At 55.5% G+C, this 26573-nt stretch overlaps 1 protein-coding gene across 1 annotated transcript; it reads left to right on the top strand.

Annotated features, from left to right (window-relative positions):
- The first annotated feature begins 3519 nt into the window (after nucleotides 1-3519).
- SPOCK2 (SPARC (osteonectin), cwcv and kazal like domains proteoglycan 2) lies at nucleotides 3520-26258 on the top strand. Its single transcript, XM_028109456.2, has 11 exons — nucleotides 3520-3987; nucleotides 17204-17212; nucleotides 17537-17582; nucleotides 17845-17959; nucleotides 19206-19320; nucleotides 21183-21297; nucleotides 21665-21784; nucleotides 22276-22494; nucleotides 24077-24139; nucleotides 25543-25680; nucleotides 25840-26258. The coding sequence occupies exons 1-11, from the start codon at nucleotides 3796-3798 to the stop codon at nucleotides 25983-25985; spliced, it is 1278 nt and encodes a 425-aa protein (XP_027965257.1). The 5' UTR covers nucleotides 3520-3795; the 3' UTR covers nucleotides 25986-26258.
- The last annotated feature ends 315 nt before the right edge of the window (nucleotides 26259-26573 follow it).

Below are 26573 nucleotides of genomic sequence, written 5' to 3' on the forward strand. Positions count from 1 at the left end.
CCCCTGGGTCTTTCTTCAAAAAAGGTTGGTGATGACATCACCAAGCCAAATGGTGATTGGAAGGGTCTAAGGATTATGGTGAAACTGACCATCCAGGACAGACAAGCACAGATTTAGATCCTTCTGCCTCTGCCCTGATCCGTGGGCTGCAGTGTGGCTGGCTGCTACCTTCATGACATCAACAGTGGTGTGGTGAAATGTCCAGTTAAGGACTAGAAAGGAAAATACTTCAATAAAGGGTTGTTACGATAACCAAAGGAAAAAAAAACCTTCAGACATGTGCGTGCATAGAGGAATGACCATGTACGACCCAGCAAGAAGGCAGCCATCTGCAAGCCAGGGAGAAAGGCCTCAGGAGAAACTAAACCTAGCAACACTTTAATCTTGGACTTCTAGTCTCCAGGACTTGGAGAAAATAAATTTCTGTTGTTGAAGCCACCCCCAGTTTGTGGTATTTTGTTATGACAGTCCGAACAAACTAATATACTTGTTATAATGCAGAAGCTAATCTACCAGTCTTCTTTTGAACCAGACATTAAATGTAAATCAATGCCCCCTTCTTGCTAGTTTTTTTTGGGGGGGGCGGAATATAGTTGTGTTTCATAAAATACATGATTTTGTTAATATGTAATGGGTTCCTTATTGTTATTTTTAAATAAACATTTTTTCACTTCTTAGGAGTTTCTTTAAAGATTTAAGAGCAGTTTTAGGTTCACAGCAAAATTTAGAGGCAGGCTTAGTTTTATTTTCAAGTACAATAGATAATATCTATGTCTATATATCTCATATAAACAAACTTTTGTAGGAGTCCTCAAGAATTTTTTAGCATAAAGGACCCCCGAAACCAGAAAGTTTGACAGCTGCTATACCATGCTATACTTCTTCCAAATGGGATTATATTACACATGATCTTCTCTAACAAGCTTTTCTCATCCAGCAATATGTAGTGGGTCACCTTAGTTGTCAACAGATACAGATCTACATGATTTTTAATGTCTTTGCAATAGTTCATTGTGTGTATGTTTTATACTTTAGCTAGTTGGTCCCTGACTAATGGACAATGAGCTGGTTTCCAGGTTTGGCTATTATACCCAATTCTGGATTGAATATCTTTGTGCATTTTTTTAATGCTTGTGAGGTCATCCAGAAATGAGATTACATGGTTTTAAAGATATGGTTAAGTGTAAGTTTCTTATTTAGAAACTAAAGTTCCTCCATTTTGTATTGCTGGGTGCTAAATACAAACAAAAATGCATAAAACATGTACCATTTAACAAATACACCCAGCAGCTTTTGGGCCCATTCGTTTGAAAAGGCCAATCTAGTAATTCTCTCAAAGGTTAGTAAAACCTTTTCTTCTTTATAAATTATAATTGTCCATTTTCTACAACTCTTTTACCTGTCATCTGGAAAATTGGATTCTCTCCCCTAAATTAGCTCTGCTGTTGGCTTAATGACAGTCCTGGACTCCTGTTGATTTGCCTTCAGCGCCAATCAGCTGACCCAGCTTGAAGGTGTTGCAGAAGACCAGTCCCACTGAAGGGGCTGCCCAGGAGTGTGGGAAACATTTTGACCTTCAAAAGTCTAGAAACATCTCTTGTTTTATTGATGGGCATCTTGTCAGTGCCTGTCCAAACGATTGGGCATATTGGGCAACTTTGGTAATTTTATTTTTTTTTCTTTTTTTTTTTTTAAAGATTTTATTTATTTATTCATGAGAGACAGAGAGAGAGAGAGAAGCAGAGGGAGAAGCAGGCTCCCAAGGAGCAGGGAGCCCAATGCGGGACTCGATCCCAGGACCCTGGGATCATGACCTGAGCCGAAGGCAGACGCTTAACCATCTGAGCCACCCAGGCGCCTGCAACTTCGGTAATTTTAGAAGATCAGGGACTTCATAAGATAGGACTGGAACCGGAGGACTATGTCTAGAATCTTCCTCAATGCCTTGGCGATAACACAGTGAGCTTTGCTAAGACTAGGATTGAGATGGTGGAAAAAGATGGCAAATTTTAGGACATCTTCAGAACTATGGGGCCTCAGAGCCTTCTCTTCTCCACCTGAGAAAAGAAGTAACATTTTTTAAACATCCGCTGTCCTACTTAGTATGTAGTTTTGCACGAGTTTCCCAGAATTCTTCTGAGATAGATGGTATTATCATTACAGATAGAAAATAGATTAGGGAACCTGCCCACTAACACAGCTAGTAAGTGGGTTTCCACCCCCAGTCTGACAAACTGTTCTCCCACTATACAGTCTTGTTTTACAGCCCGGCAAGGCTGCTGTATTTACTGGGAGACATTAACAGCCACAGCCGCCCTGCAGCACCACCTCTAAATCCAACCGCAAAGGAAAAAGAAAACATGGAAAAGGAGCTATTGTTTTCTGTTTTCCCAAGGGTACCCCAGCCCAAGCCATTAATGCAGTCAGAATTCTCAGGCAGGCCAGATTCAGGGTAACCTGTGTTATTTCCTACCGATTAAGATCATGTTTCTCATTGCCTTTGATTTGATTTTTTTTTTTTTTTAAGACCACAGCAGCCAAGTCTTTTTATTAAAACACAATCTAAGGCTTGGGTCCCAAAAGTTCATTATGTTTGTCCTGTCAGATTCTCCATGTTTCCTCTTCCATTTATTAGTAATGTAAACCTCACCCCGTTTCTGCTCTGATCCTGGGACTGCCCATCCTCCAGCCTTCCCAGCTGGGATGGCAACACATTTTTACAGGCACCGATAAGGGTCACAGTTTTAACAAAAACCTAAACACCTCAGACAAAACCAGCCTCCCCTCCAACCCCCTTCCCCAGTGGCTTATTAGAAACAAGTTGAAGTCAAAAGCACGAACAAACGCGCCTTTTTCAAATGTGCAGCTTCAAGGCAGATGAAATGGTCAGACGTTTGCCTTTAGGGTTCCCCTAGAAAGGGTTAACAAAAGGGGTGAGCCCTGAAACAGCTGCTTGGGAAGGAGGACATCTGCCCCTCTCACCCTCCATTCAGTGCTGTGGCCTTGCCTGGAAAAAAGCATGTGGGGCTGGGAAGCAATAGTTCTCGGAGGCAGCCAGTTGTACTATGGCTTTTGTCTTAACGAAGCTGCCGGTGACTGTCAGAGCCATAACCCGCAGCAAGCCAGCTGTCAGGGCTGTGGCACAGGCCCCTCTGGGTGGCCGGCAAGGGGAGACAGAGTATCTGTGGCCAAATTCCCTTTTAGACACCTGAGCCTACTGGCTTTGTAACTGGAGAGATTTGTGTCCGCCCCACTCCCATCTTCCCTGGGGAGACACCCCCGGCCCTTTCTCTGGCTCTCCACCCTTGTAGAGACAGCAGGGACATCTCAGGATTTGGATTCCTTGGTTTGCAACTCCCTAAGTGCGAGGCTGGGTTGGGTTCTGCTGCGGTTGGCTGGCGTTTGGCGCTCTCATCTAGCGCTTCCCTTTGAAATCTGCCCCCTCCTCCCCCCCCTTTTCTTTTCTTTTCTTTTTTTTTTTTTTTTTAAACCAGGTATGATGATGTCAAACGTGATGCTGATGCTACAGTTACAGACACGGCCCCTGCTGGCGCAGCCTCTCTGATTCTCTCTCCCTCTCCGCGTCCAGCGCTGGGCTTTTTCAGACAAGTGCATCTCCTAACCAGGTCACATTTCAGCCGCGACCCACTATCCGTCTGTCACCGGAGTCAGACCGCAGGAGGGCGGAGGAAGACGACGGCGTTTGCTTCGCCAACCGCGGGGTGGGAAGAAGGACATTAAAATCCTGCAGAAGTCAAGACCACCCCCCACCCACCTCCAGGTCGGACCCTGACCATGATGCGCGCCCCGGGCTGCGGGCGGCTGGTGCTGCCCCTGCTGCTCTTCGCCGCGGCCGCCCTGGCCGAAGGCGACGCCAAAGGGCTCAAGGAGGGCGAGACCCCCGGCAATTTCATGGAGGACGAGCAATGGCTGTCGTCCATCTCGCAGTACAGCGGCAAGATCAAGCACTGGAACCGCTTTCGAGACGTGAGTCTGCAGGGCCGCGAGGGCCAGGGGCGCGGGTTTGGGGAGGAAGGCTCGGAGCGGAGCCCCGGGCGCCGGGACTGGTGGCGGCACGTCGCAGCCACCCGCCCCGCAGCCCAGCCGGCTGACCGCACCGAGAGTAAACAACGCGCACCTACCCGCTCCCGCCTGCCGTCGCCGGCCCAGCTCGGCGCCCCCTCCTCGAGACCACCCCCCCAGGCCCGGGACCCCAAGCCCTACAGCCGCCCCGGGCGAGTCCCGGGCAAGGAGTTGCTCCGGGGGCGCGCGCTCCAGACGCGGTCTCCACTGCAGGTCGGGCGCGGAGAGGGGCGCGGGATGCAAGTGGGGGTGCAGGGCGGGAGGGGTGGGGGCCCTGGCTGCGGCTGAACCCCCGACCGGCTCCCCTCCTTTTTGGTGGAAAAAAAAAAAGAGGCCCCAGGCCTGCCCCCAGCTGGGTGGATGCTGCAGGCTCCACATACGGGGCACTGCAGAACGGGCAGGTCTGGGTGCGGCCCGCGGGTAGGTAGCATCGTCTTGAGCGAGTGCCCTCTATTCCCACCTTGGGCTTTGGGGGAGGGAGGACAGAAGGGGACAGAGCCCTTGGCTGGAGCTTTGAGTTGGGGATGGGGGGAGGTGTCCTAGCAGTCCTCATTAGGCGACATGGTGAAAGGCGTGTCCATGATTGGGGGCAGGCGACGGCAGTGAAAATAGCCGAGGCCACCTCCGGGTGTCCACTAGAGCCAGATCTGGGGTCCCCGTGCAGAGTGGCACGAGCTCATGGAGGTTGGTTTTCCAAGAGCAACCTTTCGTCGGGGAGCCGGGCCCAGAGAAGGCAGAAGCTCCGATCCAGAGGAAAGACTCCGCAGCCCGGTGGGCTTGAAAAGCAGAAGGGAAAGCCCAGGAGCTGGGTCTGCGGTCCCTTTGGGGACAGGGACGCCTGCCCGAACCCTGGCGTAACCTTGGGCCGAACCTAGCCTAGTGGGGGTTGGGGAGGCGGCTGCGGACTAGCCGGGCTTGCTGCAGCACTTTGTTTACGAGCACCTGTAGATCAGAGGGGAAACCGGAGGCTGCGTTCCCAGAAGGGAGAAGTAGGAGCTGGGGGCGGGGGGGCGGGTAGCAGAGGGCGTGGCTGGAACCCAGAGAAGGGGGCCGGGTGTGAGGTGGAGGATGGGCCCGGATGCGGATGCACTGGAGGAGAAGAATGCTGGTCCTGGCCACCTAGTGCTTTCAGATGCCTGCCAGTTCCCAGAAAGCCTCTAATAGGACTCCAGTTCTCACTTTTCATTTGCCAAGTTCCCTCATCAGGCCCACCTGGTACAACACTGGCCACACCGTGACCTTAGAGGTTCAAAAGAACGTCCTAAATTGTGTGCATCCAGAAGTTCCTTAGAAATGTGTTTAAAACACACATACTTCATATGCTCTCCAGCCAAATGATGGGAAAAGGCAGAGATATGGATCTTTTTGTTATCGTGAGACAAGTGACAGTTTCTCTTCAAAGTCTAACCGGTAGGTGGTAATTCATCAGAAAGGATCGCATGCAGCCAAGTCATCTGGGGCAGAGGGGCCTGGGCCCCAGAGTAGGCAGTTTGCCCCACCCACGGCTGGTCCACCGAGGGAGGCAGGAGTCCCTGTAAGGCCTTTTCCGAGGCCCCTGCAGGCCCAGCACAGATTAGCTGCAGTCTCCTGCCGCTGCCTGGGAAGCAGCCCGACCAGAGCAGCGAGGGGGCGGCAGCAGGCTGGTCCATCCCAAATCCATGTGTCACCGGTCCAGGCCTCCCTCTGACTAACTGGCTGTTTGATCTTCCAAAGTGAGACTGGTGAAGGTCAGGGGGAAAAGAAATGCTTATCAGAACGGTAAAGGTTTAAAAATAAAGATGCCTCCCCATCTCCCTTTCTCCACCTGCTTCCAATAGCCAACTCTGTAGGTGAGGATAAATAACTGACTGCTTGACCCCCTGGCACAAACAAGGCTGCCCACCTGTCTCCCTGCATTGGTGCCAGTCATTTCCTCCTTCCTCCCATTGTTTATCAGAAGAAAGGCACCAGATTATAAATTCTGCAGGGCCTGACCCCACAGGATTCATGGAAAGCTTTAGGGCATGTATTAATTTGGGTGGCCTCAGGCTTTTATAGGGCAGATGTCCTCTAAAACCCCATTTAAGGTAGCTTTGGCTGCAGGAAGACAGAGTCAGGGAGAGAGGAGGCCAGGGAAGGCTGGGCAGGAGGGTCTGGCTCTGGGGATCCATTGGCAGCTTTGGCAGAAGGGCAGGAGGCTGCTACCTCAGAGCCACTGCATTGCACAACTCTAGAGGTGCCACAATGTGATGGTGCCCCCTGGAGTTGTGCGGTGCTCACACTGTCTACAGGGACTCTGCCAATACTTCTCATCCCTCCTCTGTTAGTAGACGCCCCACTCACTACTCTAAAGCCCGAAGGCCCTCTAGTTGGGCACAGTAGCATAGGGCTTTATATACATTTCATCAGGCTAGCTTTCTTGAAAATATGTTCCTTGGATCCTCAAAGGGGAGATGGACGTTCTTTTGAACCTCTAAGGTGCTGCCAGGTTGCACCAGAACATTGTTCATAACCACAAAATGGCACAGGCCCCCAGTTTGCCTGAGTAGAAGGGAGGCAAGAGGAGTGGAATGTTCTTGGGGCATAGGATGGAGGAGTCACTACTGTAGGTTAGGGGCATGTCTCATTAAATGGTGCAGACTGAATTGAGGGGGGGAGATTGAGGGCATCATGTGGAAGAAGTCAGGAGGACGAAGAAGAGGAAGAAACCGTGGGCAGGTGCTCCAACCTGGAATTGGTCTGAGCTGGTTAGGGGGTGTTGAGTTTAGCATTCTTTCTCTGAGCACTAGGATTATAGGGAGGCAGGATTTACCAGCAGAGTAATCCTCCCCTCCAGTGGGTGCAGGGTTGTGCATCCTGTGCCGGGGTAGATTTCCTCTAATGCCAGTGCCTCATGCCAGGGAGGAGAGAATTTCATGCCAGAGGAGAGGGGGAGGTTGTGATCTAGCTGTGCCCTCCCCTGGGCAGGCCTGGGCCTTTCAGAGGCCTGCTCCCCGGCGCTATTATCTCTGGCTTCACTCCCTGCAGAACCGGGTGGGACTTGACTGCAGGTCTTCAGAACAGAGCATCCAGGGCCTCGTAGATAAAGACGGGCATGTGAGAGGAGCCAGGCCCATTACACAGCATTCTTCCGGGCAGGCTCCAAAGAGCCGGGCGAGGCAGCAGTGAATGTTCTTTTTCTTCTTGGCTCTTCTTCCCTACTTTGTACTCCACTTCCATTAAACTTTCATGAGATTGACGGGCGTCTCGCATGGTGCCTGGCCCCCAGGAGGCACGCAGTTAACGTACGTTGAATCACTGATTGCAGTGAGCGCTGGCTTACAGCTGCTGGTCCCTGCAGTAAACACGTGACATGCATCGTCTCTCATGCCCCTCAACCACCCTATTTATCATTTTGTCATGATCCATGCATTCTGCGGTTGAAGAAACGAAGGCACAAGGAAGTTAAGTAACATACTGCAGGGCCGAATAGCTAGAAAGTGGCCAAACTGGGGTTTGAATCCAGGTCATCTGGTTCAACTCTGCTTTTCAGGGCACTCGAGGCCTAACCCTTAGGGACAAATGGGAAGGAAGAGTCTACCCTGAAGAACAAAGTCTACCCCAGCTTGTGCCCTTGGAGCCTCAAGGTTGCCCTGGGCTGGAGCAGTACCTCTTAGGAAGGTGGGCCAAAGCCCTCAGTGTCTTCAGCAGCCCGCCACCAGGCTGCTCCCCACCCCTTGCCCTAGCGACACCCCGAAGGCAGTTCTCTACCCAGGAGAGGCAAGAGTGCAGTGTGCTGGGAGAGCCCTGGCCTGGGAGCTGGAAGGCCTGGGTGCGGGTTTGGGCCCTGCCACTGGCTGGCCACATGATGCCAGGTACGTCGCCTTCCCTCTCCGGTGGGCAAGGAGACCAAAACCGATGCATCAGCATGGGAGGCCTTTTGTCACAGGGCTGGAGGGCATCCGTTTCAGGCAGGACTCCCCAGCCCCAAGCCCCCACAGAAAGCTACCCGATGGACCATCATCTCTGGGGCTAGCCCCCACTGCGCCTCAGTCTCCATGAGAAAGACATTGATGTGTGTTCACTCATTCCCTGCAGGTTTGAGCACCTCCCCTGCACGAGGGTCTTCACCTTGATCCTGGGGGCTGGCCGGGGAGAGTAGTGCCTGCTGGCTACTCATGACTCTCAGATTTTTATGATCACCAAGTAAGCCAGTAACAAGGTTTAGCCACAAAGGGGCTCCCTTCTCCCTGCCCCTCCCCTGTCCCCATACCACACACCCAAACCAACGCAAGTGTGGGAATGAGCAGCACAGATGTTTATAAGTGTGGATGCGTGAGAAGAACCCCAAACTGGGTCAGAATGAATTCCATAATTGGGGCTTGGGGATGGGAAGGTGAGTCCTCCCCTGGCATCCTCCTCCATTCTGATTTTGAATCCTCTCCCATTTGGAGGGTCTGGCATCTCCCAGAGCCGTGTCAGCATGGTGAGGGACTCTTGAACACCCAGCAGGGCTCCAGCCTTGGGAAGAGAGGGAGGGAAGAGCACTCTTTCCCTGGAGAGGCTGTTGTGTGGTCCTCTCACCTTCCAGGCAGGCTGAAGAGGGTGGAAGATCAACACCACCCCCTCCCATTCTCCAGAAGGTCAGAGGCTGCCTGGAAGACTGCAAGAGCTCTAGCCTACCCCATGCCCCAGGGGCCCTGGGAGAACACTCAGCTTGTCTTCCTCATGAGAGGACAGAACTAGCTGTGTGACCTTGTGAGAGCCACTTCACGTTTCTGGCCCTTGATTGACCCAGGGGCTTAATCGGCTGGCTAAACAGAAGCCTCTACAGAGCCCTTAGCGTTCTATGACTGCAGGAAGATGGTACTAGAGCCGGTCCACAGCCTCTTCACCCGCAGATATACCCCCCCCACCCCTTCCACAAGCTGGGCAGCGGGCAGCACCAAATCAGGATAGGGTATATATTAGCCGGAGACAGGGAATGCTGAGGAATGGGTCCAATGGCATCTTGGGGCAAACACCAGGAGATCGTTATCCTACCCTGCATAGGTTTCCCTGCAGGTATAACATGGTCTTCTGTGGGCGTGGATGCACCACTGTAGCTCACTAGGCCCAGCTGCGGGAGGTAGGGTGATGTGGTTCTGGAAATGGGACAGCCTCTTAGCTCCTAAGGGCTCAACCAGCATTCATTTGCAGGTATAACCCCCTCCCCAGGGTTCCTGCGGTATATATTGGTCAGAAAGTCATTTGGCACACGTTAGTGCTGCCTCGTGGCCTCACTTACACTTGTACTTGTATCTGAAGAGTGCTCTGACTGGTATTTTAATGTGTGCTTATCACTTTCCTCCCATAGTTAAGCCCCTGAGGGCAGGACCTGGGGAGAGACTACTTGTGTACCTTACCTCCCTGTCCTTGGAGCATTGCACAGGCTGTGTGTGCACACTGTAGGCACTCAAGATAAAATGCATGCATTATGGAATGTGCCAGAAGGGATCTCAACTAACTCGTCCTGTGATCTGGGGAGATCTCTTCCTCTTTCTGGACGCTGAAATGTGGAGACAGTCAAACTAGAACCCTGGCACCCTGACTCTCCAGTGATTCATTTGTAGGATAAGGGAGTGAATGACATCTTGAAGGAAGGTTGTCCCCTCGCTGTCCTTCTGCCCCTGTGTCTGTGGGCCTGGGCCTGGCTGCAGCCAGCTTCCCCCTTTCTGCCTCCCACTCATCCTCAATGTGCCTATGGAGCAATCCATCCACCCATCAGGCCTGGGAATAGGTAAGCACAGGACTCCCGCAGGTGGAGAACGGATTCCCCAAGGCAGGGCATCCTGCCCCTCCAACTCCCTTCATCATCAGAAAAGAGGTCAAGGCTTCACTCAGCTGGAAGGCCAAGCCAGGCGTGGCCAGTGTCTTACCCCTGCCCGAATGCAACCCCCTGGCTCGTGTTCCCTTGCACAGGCTGGAGCACATAGAAGAGTCTGAACTTACTCAGGTTCTTTCCCCCCTATCCTCAGAGTTCTCGATTTGCAAGAGCTGGGGGAGTAGAACCGTGCAGCCTCAGCAGCACTAAGCCCCTACCTTTTCCAGATGGAGATGCAGACCCAGAGAAGTGCAGGCACCCGAGAACCCTTCTCCCTTCTCAGCCCAGGATTCTTTCCCCGCACCATGCCTGTGTTTCCGCAGAGGTTTAAATCCTTAATCTGGGCTTTAAATCCTGCCTCCCCACTCATGTTCCAGAAGGGAAAACAAGGTCTTAAGGCAACTCAGAATAGAATTTCAGGCCCCATCTCCCTGTTCTCTGCCCTTTATGGCCCCCTGAGGTTGCTGCTTAGAACCAGAAACCCAAGGAGGGTGGGGAGGAGGGTGGCTGAGATGCCCCGAGTAGTGGAGAAGTCAAGCCCGTGGAATGGGGGCATTGCTGCTTGCATACCTGAGGCCAGGGGGAGCCAATGGCATGCTGGGAGTGATAAGCACATTTTTGCCCTCCAAGGAAATTCCTCCAAGGGGTGGGGGGGGGGGAGACTGAGAGTCTCCCAGATGCCTGTCTCCTTCTGTTTGTGCAGGCCTAACCCAGAGCGTCTGCCACCCCCTCCCAGAGGGGGACAAATATTTAACGACTGCCCCTGTTTTCACGTCCTCCACACGGCAGCCACTGCCTCCTCAAGGTGCCTTCCGCCTGGGTGTGTGACGGAGGTGTCAGTCCTCAGCGGAGAAGGAGCCTAGATGGCCCCCATTTGGCCCCTCCCCATTCCTTTCTGGGCTCCTCACTCCATGCTCCTCTGGCTGTTTGCAGGGAGGGACGAGAGAGGCCCCAGCCACAAGTGCCCCCACTCCTGGTCCTTCTCCAGGGGCCTGGGCTCCATCGGAGGCTCCCTCGCCTGAGAAATGAGGCAAAAATAATGCCGGGCACAGGGCCTTTCAGAGGTTGAGAGAGGCCTGGCCCATTTCCATTGTTAGAGGTTCTTGATCTAGTAAAAAAGGAAGAAATGCCATAGCAAGATTGCAAAAGTTGTGCTCTGTTGAAAGTCTCATGATGAACATCTAGTCCTGTTGGTGTGCCTCTGTCTCATTTGGTGACAATGTCAGAAGTCTATACTGGAGGGCCCTGATGACCCTGAGACCCCAGAGTGCCTCTGGCCCATCCCTCCCTGAGGCTCCCACCGTGTGTGCCAAAGAACCCAGGCTTCAGTGGTCCAGTTTTGTGGCTTTTGAAAGTCTAGAGCTTCATAGTTCATCCAGTCCTCTGAGACATTGCGCTGGGTACCTCCACAGCTCAGGGAGGAAGGCAAGGGAGTCAGCCCGTTTCATAGATGAGGAAGTGGGGCCCGGGGGTCCGGCCAGGGCAGTACTGGAGCCTGCAGACTTGCTGGCAGAGGCAAAGCCAAACGGGGACCCCATGCCCTGATTCCGGACAGTGAGTCTCCCCATCACACTGTGATGCAAAGAGGCAGCGGGATTTGCCCAGGTGCTCTTAGTCCAATCAATCAGAGCCTTGAGGGGCTGCTCTTCTTTGGCTACAATCACTGCAGGGTCCCATCCTCCTCAGCAGATGGAGAGGCTGGGAGAGATTGGGTTAATTCAAGCTGTGAAGTGAGCCGGTGATTTGGGTGCTAATTAAAATGACAGGAAGTAAACAGCGCTTGGAAACACCCAGCATGTGCCCCCTAAGCCCTGCTAGGCCTGCGCACTTGCCACCATCTCTCCCCCAGCTTGGCACAGTGGGCCCCGTCTCCATGGCAACCGTGCTGAGCCACAGAGATCAAAGCAGGAGATGGGTGAGCTCCAAACCAGCCAAACCAGGGGCTTAGGAAGGGGTTTCTGGGAAGCGCCTGGAGAAGGCAGTGTCCAGGTGTCTTTCCCCCCCCATAGCCAGCCCCTCCTCTGGCTCCAGGACACCCTGCTAAGGGCTTGGAGCAGAGCTGGTGTGGTGGGCAGAACCACCCCAAGCTGGGATCAGACCTCTGGGTCCAGCCCCTGGCCTGGGATTTTCCTCATCCACTAAAGTTTATGGGTTTGTGGAGTAGCCCGGAGCCCTGGTTAGGGACACAGATTCTGGAATCACAGTTCTGGGGGTGCTGATACTCTTCTGCTGTGCAAATGACATGTGATCCTGCGTAAGTCACTTCACGTCTCCAAGCCTCGGTGTTATCATCTGAGAAGTGGGGATAACAATAGTAATTTTCTCTTGGGCTTGTTGTAGAGAGTACTGGAGCCAATGAATATAAAGTGCTCAGCACAATGCCTGCCACATGGTAATTGCTGAAAAGATGTTGGCTGTTATCAGCAGTATTTTTACTGTGGCCTAGGTGCTGGGAATAGACGGATGAATTTTATAGGGTGTCTGCCCTCCAGGAACTGGCTGTCTCAATCGGGCGAAGCAGCAGCATTGCGTGACGTAAGTGGGACAATCGGCCTGAAGGAAAGCTGGGCTTGGGGCTGCGTTAGGGAAGATGACGCCCGAGCTGGGTTTTGAAAGATGAATAGAAGTCCTGGAGCTGGATGCAGATACACATCCCGCATGAGGAAGAAGGCTGTGCTGAGGTCTGGCCATGCTGAAGCCTCTACTGGAAGGACATGGGGCTGGCATAGCCAGGAACAGATCGGGAGAAGATGGACTTTCTTCTGTAGGTGACAGGGTACCAGTGAGGGTTTTTTTTTTTTTTTAAGATTTTATTTATTTATTTGACAGAGAGAGAGATAGAGAGCACAAGCAGGGGGAGCAGCAGACAGAGGAAAAAGCAGGCTCCCCGCCGAGCAGGGAGCCCGATGCGGGACTCAATCCCAGGACCCTGGGATCATGACCTGAGCTGAAGGCAGACACTTAACCGATTGAGCCACCCAGGTGCGCCAGTGAGGGTTTTTAAATATAACATTTATTGTAGTTTTTCCCCTTCATTAGAAAGTAAAATGTGTTCACTGGGGCACCTGGCTGGCTTGGTCGGTAGAGCATGTGACTCTTGATCTTGGAGTTGAGAGTTCAAGCCCCGCGTTGGGCCTAGAGCTTACTTAAAATTTTTTTTAAAAATATAAAAATTAAAAAAAAAAGAAAGTAGGGTGCCTGAGTGGCTCAGTTGGTTAAGCGACTGCCTTCGGCTCAGGTCATGATCCTGGAGTCCCGGGATCGAGTCCCGCATCGGGCTCCCTGCTCAGCAGGGAGTCTGCCTCTCCCTCTGACCCTCCCCCCTCTCATGGGCTCTCTCTCTCTCTCATTCTTTCTCTCAAATAAGTAAATAAAATCTTAAAAAAAATAGAAAGTAAAACATGTTCACACTTTAGAAAATTTGGAGAATTGGAAAAAGGCAGAAAGATGTAAAAATTCTCTGTGTTTCTATCCCCCGGAGGAAATCACCATTAACATTTTGGTATGAATCCTTTGTACCTACTAACCTTTAAGATTTTTTTCAAAAATGAGAGTGAAGTATATTCAGTGAAGGGTTTTAAGGTCGGGATTGTGTCTGGAAGGATCCCTGCAGCTGCAGCGGTGTGGAGGACAAAAGACAGGGAGACCCCCGGGGACATCACAGACTTGAGGCCCTCGCTGGTAAGGCGGGAGGGGGAGGGGACCTGATGGGGGGAGGGCCGGTCGGGGAGAGCCGGGTGGGGTGGACAGGATGTGGGGATGATAAGGGCAGCCTTGGCCTCACTCTTGTCAGCTTGGAGAGGGTGCTGTGATGAGCTCTCCAGGGGAGAAGGCCGGGAGCCCGGGTTCCAGTGAGTCAGCCTGTGGCTTGCACACTGAGCATCTGCTTTGTGTGAGAGGGAGGGAGTAGCTGCTCTTTTTCCTCCCCGAGGCCCCATGGTAGAGGTGACGATGCCAGAAGAGATGAGAGCATTTGAGACCTAAGATGCAGAGCCGGCAGGACCCCGCCCCTGAGAGCAGGCCGGGGCCCATGGGAGCTCTGGCAGCTCTATCCCCGGAAGGTGCCATTGGGCTCAGGTGGCTCTGGGCAACAGGCAGTTGAAACGCTCTGCAGGTGATTCTACTGTGCAGCGATTGCTGAGATCCACATGGCACAGAGGAGGGCTCTCCAGCCCGAGGATGCAGAGTGAGCCAGGCTGAGAGTGGTCTCTGGGTGCAGATTGCTCCCCACCCCTTCTGCACCCCCTTCTCAGTGCAACACTGTTCCTCTCTGAGTGAGAGAGTCCTCTGCTATGCAGGCCAGGTCAGCCAAGGAATCCTGGCTCAGCTCTTCATCTGTCTTCTGACCCTTGGCCAGGTGCTCTGCCTTTCTGGGCCTCAGTTTCCTCCTTTTCTATGGGGTTGATCCTACTGGTCCTGCCTGCTTCACTGCAGGACCACTGTGTGGAGCACCGCTGGGCACAGGAGGTGGTCATGGCGGCTGAAACCAACCAGGTAAAATAGATGTGCTCTTTCTTTGCCCAGAAATGTAGCTCTCAGCCCAGGACCCACCTTCCCTCTGGCCTGGCCCTCGCTCCAGAGCACTGGACGTGGGCTTTTCCGAATCCTTGTTTCTCAGGGGAGGACATGATCGATGGCCAGCAGGGCGCGGACAGAACCAGGCCCCCTGTTTCCTGAGAAGACCCTAGTGCCTTTATGGGACCATTTGTCACAACTGCTAATAAGCCCACTCGGGTGCCATAAATAGACACCATTGCATTGAAAGGCATTATTCACACTTGCCAACGAACACCTCCTTTTCAGCTTATAGGTGGTGCCTGCCCACACCCGACCTCAGGGGCTCCTAAATGTGTCCCTGGGCTCTGCCCCCATGCTGCCCACAGGACCTCGTCACCCTTCTCCGAGGGACACCTCAAGGGCGGTTCTCCTCACACCGCGCTGGTCTCTGCTGTCCCTGGGGCGGGGAGCGGGGAGCTCTGCCTTTCCACATGCAGGGGCTTTGCATGGGGCCTCTCCCTGCCCATTTCCTACTCCTCCACCAAGAGTCCTTGGTCTCTTCTTCTGCTATAACAGCTTTTATTAGGTGAGGGCTTTCTGGACACCAGGCACCCCTGAGACAGCACCTTTAATCTCCGAGGAGTTTCAGGAGATAGGTGCTGAGTTCCTAAAGGTCAAGGTGCTTGCCCAAGGTGTGCTGGGAAGGGGAGTGTGGGCACTGTGTGACCCCGGGCCCTCTCTTTTCCTTACCCTCCTCTCTGGCTGGCTGTTCCCACTCTCCTGGGAGCAAGGGCTGCTCGGACACGTCAGGGGCTGGGGTGGTGGTGGGGGAAGGCCCGGGCAGAGTGAAGGGTTAGCAGAGAGAGAAAGAGGAGATGGACGAAGAGATGCACAGAAACACACACGAAAGCAAGACAGGGAGGGCAGAGCTGGTGCAGCGAGCCCCTTGTGGGGAGAGGTCTGCTGCTCTGTCTGCCCTCCTCTTCCACCCCAGCCCTGCCTCACCCTCTCTCTCTCTGTGGAAGAGACAAGAAGACCAAGCCTGAGGGAGGGCCTTGGCCCCCAAGTGTGAAAACTGGGGGCTGCTCACAGAAGTGGGCTTTGTTAACCTCATTTCTGGATAAAAACCATCTGGCATTGGGTGAGCTGCCTCGAGTGTCCTTGTTTCCTACGCACACCCAGTGTGTACAGTTCCTCACACACGTGCATGCATATGGACACGTGCTCACAGATGGGACTTGCACACCTGCACATCTACGTGCCTTAGAACATGTGCCCATGGGTGTGCATGTGTGCACCTGGGGCCCTCACGAATGCACACACAAGGGTACACTCGTGGCCACGGCGTGCTCTACCTGGGTGTGATGCCCACTGCCTGCTTGTTCCTGGCCCCTTCCTGGCCTTTGCCCAGGAGGCCGTGTTGATAAAGGCCCTTGTCCCTGCCTGTTCCTCTGATGCTTGTCAACTTCCAGGGGAGATGTCAGTGGCCCTGTAGCCCTTGGGCTTTCAAAGCACTTGTCGATGCCCTCCTTTGTGTCTGGCCCCCTCCCACTCCCACCCCCACTCCACAGTGTGGCCTCTGCCTCCCTTCCTTGCACAGCCCTGATCCTTGGGTGGCTGGGACTTAGGATGAAGGGCGCAGCTGCACGGGGCTCCTCATGGCCCTTGACCCCCCGGCTCCTGGAGCCCCATGCAGAGGAGGCCGGCAGCTGGCTCCTTGGCACGGCCAGATTGCAGTCCCGAGAGGCCATCCCCCAGCCTGCCTGGTGGAGCTTCCACCTGGAGCGCCCTGGGAGCTGTATGCTGGTTGTCAGCAGCCGCCTCTGCCCCATGAGGGCTAGTGGGGAAACCAGAGGGGGCTGGGGATTTGGTGCCAGGGAGCTAGGCTGGGTGTGAGCTGCTCTGCCTCTGGCGACGGCGGGGTCGTGGGCCCCGGGGAGGCCCCTGTGGCTGGAGCAGGGCAAGCAGGTGTCTCCGGGTGACTTAGGTCTCGGAGACTGTGTGTTGTGGCCAAAAGGGAGGTCTGTGCTGGGCGTCTGGAGACCGGGGTTCTGAGACACTGGGATCTGGGGTGGGTCACCTCCTGCCTCTGGGCTGTCTGACCTCTCCCGCACACACAGGGGGCTGGGCCAGATGATCTCTGAGGGCTTTCCTGGGATCCTCTGAATCTGAGGATTTGCAGCTGGACCATGGGAGCCGCGGAAACCAGCGACATTGGGAGGAACCGCGGCCCCCCTTTCTCTCAGTGCACTGTCCGGCCCCTACAGCAAAGTCAGACCTTGAGTGAACGACATTCCCCCAGTGGAAGAGAGCCCCCCGCCCTCGCTGCACTCACAGGGTGGCCGGTGGTGGGGGAGGGGACTGCCAAGAGAGGCACCCTGGCAGAGGGGGAGGGGCGTTTCTGGGACACTTAAGGCCCAGGCGTGAGAACCACTGTTCCCAGGCAGCATGGGTCCCTTAGACATCTGTCCTAATGGTCGGGCCAGGGCAATGGAGAGATGGGACCTCGCCCTCTCAAAGTCATGTGCCTCACCTCCCGTGCTCCTAGAGCCAGCCCTGAGTGGGCCTAGGCCTTAAGCTCCCTGTAGTGAAGACACAGGAGTACTGTCGTCCAGTGGGAGGCCATAGAGCTTAGAGGACCACAGCAATCACAGAGCATTGCCCAGTGCCTGTGGTCACGTGATGGGGCCTGCGGAGCGCTGGGACCACATGGGCTGAGGGTGGGCGTCACACTAAAATCCCCATCTCCTTCTCCCCTCCTGCTCCATTTCCTGTGGCCTGCTGCTGCTGCCTGATCCTCAGGAGGTGGAGGTGAGTACTGCCGGGGGGGCCCCACACCCCACCCTCCTCTCTTCTCCTTCTCCCTGACTTCTTCCCTGCAGCACTCAGTATGGGATGGAGGGGTAAGGAACATGTGGGCAAGGCTGGAATAAGGATTTAGGGGGATAGAGTTCTGGGGGGGCTGCTGGCAGAGCTTGGGGGGCCAGGGGTCATCTGGGCAGCGGCTGGGGTGATGGCAGTTAGCACGTGGGAGCAGGTCCAGCCCTCCTCCCTCCTGGCCCTGGAGCTGAGCCTCGGCTCCAGGATCTAACTCTCAGCCCTTCCCTTCTTCCTCGCCGCCCTGTCCTTCCTTAGGATGACTACATCAAGAGCTGGGAGGACAATCAGCAAGGAGACGAAGGTAACGTGCCCCTCCCAGGTGAGGGACTATGACTGACACCCGTGAACCCTTGAGACCCGCCAAGGGCACGTGCCAACCATGGCCTTGGGGGCTCTGTGGGAGCCGGGCCCTGATGGGAGTGGGGCTTCTGGAGCCGAGGAGCTTTGGTTCTCAGGGCTACTGCAGAGAGGAGCTTCTCGGCTCAGAAGGGGGGCTGGGGGCTTCCTGGGCTCTCTGGCACTGATTTTCAGGTGACCTGTGTTCTGGCCCTGTGTCCCAGCAGCCCTGGACACCACCAAGGACCCCTGCCAGAAGGTGAAGTGCAGCCGTCACAAGGTGTGCATCGCCCAGGGCTACCAGCGGGCCATGTGCATCAGCCGCAAGAAGCTGGAGCACAGGTGAGGGCCTTGGGGAGTGGGGGGTTCTGGGGGCATTGCTTAAATAGCAAGGGCTTGCCTGATCGTCTCCTATGTGGCAGTGACCTGTTGCTGCAAAATGACCTACCCTGAAACTTTGTGCTTAAGACAACAGATGTATTATCTCACTCAGTTTCTGAGGGTCAGGAATCTAGAAGTGGTTCTGTTGGATGGTTCTGGCTCAGGGTCTGCCATGAGGTTACAGTCAAGGTGCTGTCCGGGGCTGCGTCACCTGAAGGCTGGATTGCTGTTGGTTCTAGTCATAGACCTCGCTCCATAGGGATGCTTGAGTGTCCTCACAACATGGTAGCTGGCCTCCCCTCAGTGAGGCATCCAAAGGAGAGAGAGAACAAGGAGGAAGCCACAATGTCACTTATGATCTAGTCTCAGAAATCATACGTTATTACTTCTGCCACTTCTCTTTGTTAGGAGCGAGTCTCTAGGGGAAGGGAATTACACTCCATCTGTTGAAGGGAGGAGTGTCAAAGAATCTGTAGACATATTCTAAGACCACCACACTATGTGAGATCCATCACCAAGCAGTGTGGGACGCAGGGAAAGGCATCTCTCCTCTCTGGGACTCAGTGTCCATATCCGTAAGTCAAATAGGTTGGCCCAGATAGTTTGAGATTCTCTCCAGCTCTGACATGCAACGACTTAATGAAATATTTAAGGTTGTAGCTCCTGAGGCTTGCAGAGGAGGGAAAGGACAAGACCTGCCAGGATCCAGACCCCTGGAAAAGGTCTCATTTCCCTCCCCTCTCTCCAGGAATCCAGGTTTCTATGTGAACTCTTGGTGAATAACTCAAAGCCAAACACCTTTGGCCGCCAAACAGAATGAGTCTCTGGGCCAGATACAGCCCATGGGCCGTCAGTTTGCAACCTCTGATTTGGTGTGACCCCTTATGCAAGGTGCGGCTCCTTTTTAAGTCTTGCAGTCAGACCCGGAGTTGCTGCCTGAAGGCCCTGCTGGACTCGGTAACCACAGGAGAGGGGTAGCTGGGGTCTGCACCCTGCCCAGTTGGCTCCATCCGCCCTTAGGAGCCGGAGGAGGGTCTGGCTAGGGCTGATGGGGAGGGTGGGCAGGGGCAGGGAGGAGGCTGCCGGTGCTATAGATCACCAGGGCCAGCTTCCTGTTGGAGCCAGTCTCTTGAACCTTCCCTTTGTGTTTCCCTCTCTCATTTTTGCCTCCACCCCCCATGCCCTCCCCATCCCTGTCTTCCTGTAGGATCAAGCAGCCTGCCCCGAAACTCCCTGGAAACAAAGAGACCATCTGCAAGCCCTGTCACATGGCCCCGCTCGCCTCAGTCTGTGGCTCCGATGGCCACACTTACAGCTCGGTGGTGAGGAGCTCTGGCCCCAGGTGGGGGGTGGGATGGGGGGCTGGGTTGACACCCGAAGCCAGGCGGGGGAGAGAGGACAACGAACCAGGGCCTCCAGGGGTCTCCCAGTGCTGACACAGGCCAGGTGTCCTCGGTCAGTGCATGCGGTGTGGCCGACCATAGAAGGGATACCTGAGCCCTGGGCTGGGGCTGTCTGAGAGTCGGAGCCAGACCCTGCCCCTGGCCTGATACAGGTGCAGGTGGGCAGTGGGTCTTGAAAGATACAGGTTGGCAGGTAACTGCGAGTCAGAGCAAGTGAGGTAAGTCAAGAAAGTACCCAGGGCTCTGGAAGGAAGGAGCCATGTCATCCAGTTGTCGGGGTTGGGGGTTGATGGATGGAGCTTTCCACAGGCAGATTTCCACCCAGAGGGGATGGTGTTTACCAGCAAGCACCAGGCATTCTGGGGCAGGAGAAAATAATCCTTCATGAGACAACCATGTGGGAGGGAATGGTGGTTGGCGGGGGAGTGAATCCCTACCTTATAGGCTTGTTATGAAAGTTAAGTGAGACATTCGGGAAAGCATTTTATAAACTCTAAAGGACCATAGAAATGCAGGTGCTAATTGTGAATGCTTCTGCTAGCCACCAGGGGTTGGGAGTTGCTTGGTTTTTGGAGGGCACTGTTAGCTAGGGTTGGCTTCTAGGGCTTAGGAACCCTTTCGGGGTGACATGCAGATTTATGAGTCACAGATTCACAGGCTGTGGGCAAGGGGAAAGTTCACCGGGAGGGGAGAGAGACTGCGCCAGAGGCGCAGTGTGGCTCGGTCGTTAGTCTGCCTTCGGCTCGGGTCATGATCCCCGGGTCCTGGGATCGAGTCCCACATCAGGTTCCCTGCTCAGTGGGGAGTCTGCTTCTCGCTCTCCCACTCCCCCTGCTTGTGTTCCCTCTCTCGTTCTGTCTTTCTCTGTCAAATAAATAAATAAAATCTTTAAAAAAAAAAAAAGAAGAAGAAGCAGCAGCAGCTGCACTGGGGAGGCAGGAGGGAGAGGGAGGAGGAGAAGAGGGCTGTCACACAGCCCCAGGGCAGAGCAAGATTTGGGCAGGAAGCTGTGTTCTGAGGGTCACAGAGCTGTCCTTCGGGGAGGTAGAGGTCATCAGGAGGTCTGGCTTCCATCCCAGCCCCTTGGCCTTGGGCAAGTCCCTGGGCCTCTCTGAGCTTCCGTGTTCTCTGCTGAGCTGCCGGGGACCAAGGGAGATACTATTAAACACTACGACCCCTTCTCATTAGCTGTCATCCCACGGGGATGAACCAGACAGGACCAGGGAAGACACTTTAAGGGCAAGGAGTGGATGAGACCCTCTCCGAGGCCGGCTGTTGCAAACAGCTGTGGCAGAGGGTTTTTAGTAAAGGCAGGGAGTTAGCAGGCGTGAGCAGAGAGCCAGCGGCTGTTGTCCAGAGAGCTGGGCGAAGCCCGTTGGAGGTAACCGTGGAAAGACCACGGAGGGAGGGGCCCGCAGCCAGTTCCCTGGGGACCGAGGGACTGTGGTAAGAAGGAAGATAGGCCAGAGGGCCAGGAGGCAGCTCAATAGGGAGGTGGGTGGGTGGGGGTAAAGGCATGGGGGAGCCTGGTGTCCCGGGCAAGATAAATGTGCAGAGATGTTAAGCTGGTGCAGACCAGGGTTCATGGGAGCCCCTGTATCCCTGGGAACCCCTTTCCAGGCCTGCTGTCCCCCCAACACTATGTACCTTCGGCCCCCCAGAGGTACCTGCTGTCCCTCCTGTCAGATGTGGCTGCCTGGTAGGCTCGAAGTACCCCAGCTACAAGTAGCCATGGGTGAGCCCCACCCCAATCACACAACCCAAACTTTCTCCTCATGCAGTGCAAGCTGGAGCAGCAGGCCTGCCTGAGCAGCAAGCAGCTGACCGTGAGATGTGAGGGCCCCTGCCCCTGCCCCACAGAGCAGGCCTCCCCCTCCACCACCGACAGCAAGCCAGGTAATGCTGGTGCTGGGCCCCAGCCAGGCTGGGGGAGCCCTCCCTGCCAACATCTCCTGGAGTGCCTCCTTCAGGGCTCTGGGATGCTAAGAGAGGTTCACAGAGCAGGAAGGGAGAAGTGGCAAAAATAAGGACGGGCCTGAGGACCCGTGGGGTATAGGGAGCATGCGCTGTGTGGTTTTAGTGCTAGGGACTGCGGGGGGAGGAAGATGGGAGAGGATGGGAGGGGGCCTTTGATTTCTCATTCCCCTTCCCTCCTGACCACTGCCCAGGGTCTGGCCTGTAGGGCAGCATCCCAAGCTGAGACCATGCTGTGCTTAACCCCACCTTCACCCACACCCCTTTCTCCCCATTCTGCCGACTGTAGAGACCTGCACAGGTCAAGACCTGGCTGACCTGGGGGACCGGCTGCGGGACTGGTTCCAACTCCTTCATGAGAACGCCAAGCAAAATGGCTCGGCCGGCGGTGGGGCCAACCTGGCCAGTGGTACAGAAGCTGCTTGCTCTGCCTGGGTGGAGGGAGGGCAATGGGGCGACAGGTGTGCCCTGAGCCAGCCTGCCTTGTGTTCCCTCCTGCCACACCCTGGCAGGTCTCATTTCCCTCCCCTCTCTCCAGGAATCCAGGGCCTCAAAAAGGGCCTAAACCCTGGAACAACAAGAAGGCTTCAACTAGACAGGAGGGGTTTGGGTTAGCTATTGGAAGAACTTCTACAAGTGGGTGGAAGGAGCTTAAACCCTAAAATGGGTAGCCAAGAGAAGGCAAGAAATTATTTTCCCTAAAGGGCTTTCCAAACAGGGTTTTGAATGGCTTAGGTGCAGTCCTGTGTAGAGGCAGAGGGACCAACCTTCGGCCATTCTTGAGTTACATTCTGAGCTGCCCTGACCCTGACCCTGAACAGACAGAGAGGTGGAGGGATGGGTGGACAGATGGATGGAGTGGTTTACCTTGAGTGTGCCTGAACCTGGCCTTCTCCTCAGGGCTGGACAAGAGCCTGGGGGCCAGCTGCAAGGACTCCATTGGCTGGATGTTCTCCAAGCTGGACACCAGTGCTGACCTCTTCCTGGACCAGACCGAGCTGGCTGCCATCAACCTGGACAAATATGAGGTCTGCATCCGCCCTTTCTTCAATTCCTGCGACACCTACAAGGACGGCCGTGTCTCCACTGCTGAGTGGTGCTTCTGCTTCTGGAGGGAGAGTGAGTGTGGCCCCTGGCTGGCCCCTGGTCCCACTGCAGACCACCTGCTCCTTGCTGGCCCCAACCCATCACCGGCCCCGCCCCCTCTTTGCCCCCCCCCCCCCCGCCCCCAGCTCACCTGCTTCCTGCCCTCTCCAGTGCTTCATCTGTTGGAGCCTAGGAAAACCAGCACTTTAACTCCATTCCTTGGCAAGCTCCTCAGTGATCCAGATTTTGTGGGTCCTGAAGCATATGCACGTTGGGAAAGTTAAAACTATACATGTGACATTTCTAGGGCCCCTTGGGGCCTTGGAGAGGGCTGCTGGGTCCTACAGCTCTGAAGCTCTCTTGGCTTCTCAAGGATTCCACTTCTGGGCACATCTCACATGATTTACCCCAAATCTGTGATCATCAGCCTTAGAGATAGGACATCATTTGCTAGCTTTCTATATCCTGAACCAGAGCTGGGTACGTGCTCGGAGACCATCCGGGCCGGGCGGCAACCATCGTCAGTGGGGAAACTGAGGTTCCCGGGGGTCAGCTGGCCAGCCGGCCTGGAGGTAGGGTCCTGCCTGGTTCCTGCCGCCGTCGTGTGGTGGAGGCGGCACAGCCTCCGCGGCCTGAGGCCCAGCCTTCCACAAGGCCTCCACCAGAGGCTGGTTCGGGACATGGGGCAAGGCGCTGAATCTTTCCAAGTTTGGTTTCTTCATCCCATTTGGGAGATACCACCTGTGTGGGAGACTGTTGTGAGGGTGAACGGAGAAAATCTGGGTGCAGAGCACCATGTCAACCACAAATCCATCTGCCGGTGTGTGGGGTCTAGGTCACTTTTAGGGACCCCGCCTGCCCCGCCTTCTGGCACTTTCACCTTCCAGGTCTTTGGAGCTCATTCTGTCCATTCTGTACAGCAGCCAACTTGGGCAGGAGGCTGGGGACTGATCTCATTTTACCGTCAGCCAGGCCTCTCGCTGGGAAGGGCTAGGGACTTCTCACGGCGACAGGCTAGTTAGATTTGACTGTAATTACATCTGGGCGGCTGCTTCTTTTTTTTTTTTCTTTTTTTTAAGTAGGCTCCATGCCCAGCGTGGAGCCCAACACAGGGCGCGAACTCATGACCCTGAGACCAAGACCTGAGCTGAGACCAAGAGTTGGATGTTTAACCGGCGGAGCCACCCAGGCGCCCCTCTTTTTGAGCTTCTGTCTATCCTTCCCTCTGGTCTTATGTTTCCCCTTGGGTCTCTCCGCTGGGGAATCTGTGCACTCCACCTCCTCTTCTGGATCCTGGGCCCTCATCCCATGAATCCCCAACATCTCAGGGAGCCCTGGGCTTCTTGGGGCACCCCAGCCCATGCCACAGCCATGGAAAGGCCTCCCCCAGTTGGAGCTTTTTTTTTTTTTTATCTTGCAGAGCCCCTGTGTCAATTTTTGGGAACTCGGAGGGATCCGTGCATCCCACTACCACTGTGGGGCTTCCCCAAATCAAAGCCTGGGTGTTTCATCTTGCAGAGCCTCCTGCCTGGGCTTCCAAGCCTTGGGGGCCACTCTGTGAGTCTGACCAGCACTATGGGATGGCCCCCATCAGAGGCTGCTTCTCTCCCCGCAGAGCCTCCCTGCCTGGTGGAGTTGGAGCGCATCCAGATCCAGGAGGCTTCCAAGAAGAAGCCAGGTGAGGGGGCTGGCTGGGCTGGGCTTGGAGGAGGCAGGGGAGGGGTGCCACAGGGTCCCCCTGAGGCCTGGAGACTCCAACCCCGGGGCATTATGGAAGACGCTGAACCCAGAGGGGGCTGTGGCCTAGGAAGACGGGAAAGGGAACTCCCTTCCTGCTCTTATCCTCATGGTAAGACAGGATCTCCCAAGCAGCCGCTTAATAAGTGTGTTTCAAGTGCTCATCCACTCTGCGGCTGGAGGAGGGGATAACGGAAGGTTCCTAGAACCGTCCATTCAATTCACTTCAGTAGGGAGGTACGTGCAAAAGTCAGGTGAGTGCCCTCCGTAGCAGATGTTCATGTCTGCAGTAAATACTTGAGCGTCAGCCCCAGAGGGAACTGTAGACCCGGCCCAGGTCGGAACTGATGGGCAAGGCAGACTGGTCCCTGGTCTCAGAAAGCACACAGGCTACTTGGGAAAACACAACACAGAGGTTGACACACCAAAAAGACAGAACCACCCACGGTGGCTTGTGTCCGTATAGTGCTGAGGGAGAACACCGTGGGTAGAAGTTAGCCTGCACGTGTGCGAAGGCCTCTTGGGGGACCTGGTGTTCAAAGGAAGACCTGAGAGATGAGAAGGAGCCCGCCAAGGGCGGGAGGAAGCTCAAGGTTCTTGGGAAACAGAAAGGAAGGGCCCACATGGCTGGGTCATGGTGGCTGAGGGGGCAGAGGGCCACAAGGCAGATCCCATGGGGCCTCGTGGTGACTTGAGAACAGCTTGGTATTTAACTGGGCCCACACAATGCCGGAACCACCCCACAGAGCCTTGTTGACTGAGAGCCCGGTGACCTTCGGGGATGGGTGTTAGTGCTCCTTCCACCAGGAAGCCACACTCGTCCCTCCTGGAGGCAGTCCTCTCAGGTCTGTGTTCCCTGAGCGTGCTCACTGGGCCTCAGGGTGCCCATCCTGTAGTGCCCGGAACTATCAATTTCGATGTGTGTCTCACCCGCCTCCCTGCAGGGGCAGAGTCTCTGTCTGCTCTCCGAAGAAGTCTGTCGGGTGGGCAGAGGGGCCGCAGTTCCAGGGCCTGAGGGAGAGCGGGCGGGCCCTGAGGCTGAGAGGAGAGGCCCGGGCATTGCTGAGAGCCAACAGCCCGGCCACAGGATCAGCTGCAGGAGCGAGGGTGTTGAGCACTGTGACATCAGGGAGGTGGCTTTTCCCGGCTCCAGTCGGTCGAGCCAGAGGAGATGCTCACGCCCAGCCCTGGACATCTGCGCTTGTCGGGTGGCTGGTACCTGGGCTGGCTGCGCTCTGGTGGGGTCTGGACCCTTGCTCGTGCCCCAGGCTCCAGGGCCACCTCTCCGAAGAGCTCACGCCGCAAGGCGCCTGCTTTGACCCTGCTGGTTCCTGTCGCATTCAGGAAGCTTCATCCCGAGCTGTGATGAGGACGGCTACTACCGGAAGATGCAGTGTGACCAGAGCCGGGGTGACTGCTGGTGCGTGGACCAGCTGGGCCTGGAGCTGACAGGCACCCGCACGCACGGCAGCCCCGACTGCGGTAAGGGCCCGGCGGCAGCATGGGCGCCCCCCCCCCCCAACCCCGTGACCAGCCCTGGGAGGGCTCGTGGGGGGGGGCCTGGCTGGGTGCTCCCTGCTGGCAGGGGGGAGAGGCAGCCCCCGGGGTCCTAACCTGCCCCTCGGCTTGTTCCCCTCACAGACGACCTCGTGGGCTTCTCGGGGGACTTTGGGAGTGGTGTCGGCTGGGAGGATGAGGAGGAGAAGGAGACAGAGGAAGCAGGCGAGGAGGCTGAGGAGGAGGAGGGCGAGGCAGGCGAGGCGGACGACGGAGGCTATATCTGGTAGATGGCCCTCGGGGAGGCGTGGCAGGCCAGGGTGCCGGTGGCCGGGGGGGACGGGCCGGCAGAGACCGGGACAGAAGCAGCCAACTTACGCATGGGTCCGGAAAATACAGCTGGAAGGACCCCGGCTCCAGCGGGGAGGACTGGGTGTGTGAGTGTGCGTGGCACGCGTGCGGCCTCCACGGCCAGGACGTGTGAACGTGTGTGCGTGTGGCATGCGCTGACAAATGTGTCCTTGGTCCACACTGCTCCAAAGACCTCCTTGTTGTTTGCTTTCCATTTATTGTTGGTTTTAAAGTGCACACATCCACACACATACACCCACCACAAGGTCAAAACTGACGGAATGAGATGCCCCCCGCCATGTCCCCAAGCCCCTTCCAAGCCTGTCCCGACACCCTTGGGTTGCCCTGACTGGGGTTTCTTGTCTTGATTGCTCCTCCTTGCTTCCAGCCCTGCTTCCTACTGCCTTTGTCTGCCCTCTCCCACCCCCCTTTTTAGGTGTCCCCATTGCAGAGAGGAGGGAAGGCAGGGAGCTGCCTGCTGGCTGGGGTCCTCCTGGAGCCGGGCCAGTGTGGCTGGGACACCTTCA

Source organism: Eumetopias jubatus, unplaced genomic scaffold (genome assembly GCF_037043125.1).
Source record: "Eumetopias jubatus isolate StellerSeaLion01/CBP00866 unplaced genomic scaffold, mEumJub1_p1.0 scaffold_17, whole genome shotgun sequence".
Taxonomy (NCBI): Eukaryota; Metazoa; Chordata; class Mammalia; order Carnivora; family Otariidae; genus Eumetopias; species Eumetopias jubatus.

Bases quoted from the DNA above. Each gene is read 5' to 3' on its own strand.
- SPOCK2 (XM_028109456.2), top strand. From the start codon at position 3,796: ATGATGCGCGCCCCGGGCTGCGGGCGGCTGGTGCTGCCCCTGCTGCTC. The intron at 21,298-21,664 runs GTAATGCTGGTG...TGCCGACTGTAG, and splicing joins CACCACCGACAGCAAGCCAG to AGACCTGCACAGGTCAAGAC. The intron at 24,140-25,542 runs GTGAGGGGGCTG...TGTCGCATTCAG, and splicing joins GGCTTCCAAGAAGAAGCCAG to GAAGCTTCATCCCGAGCTGT.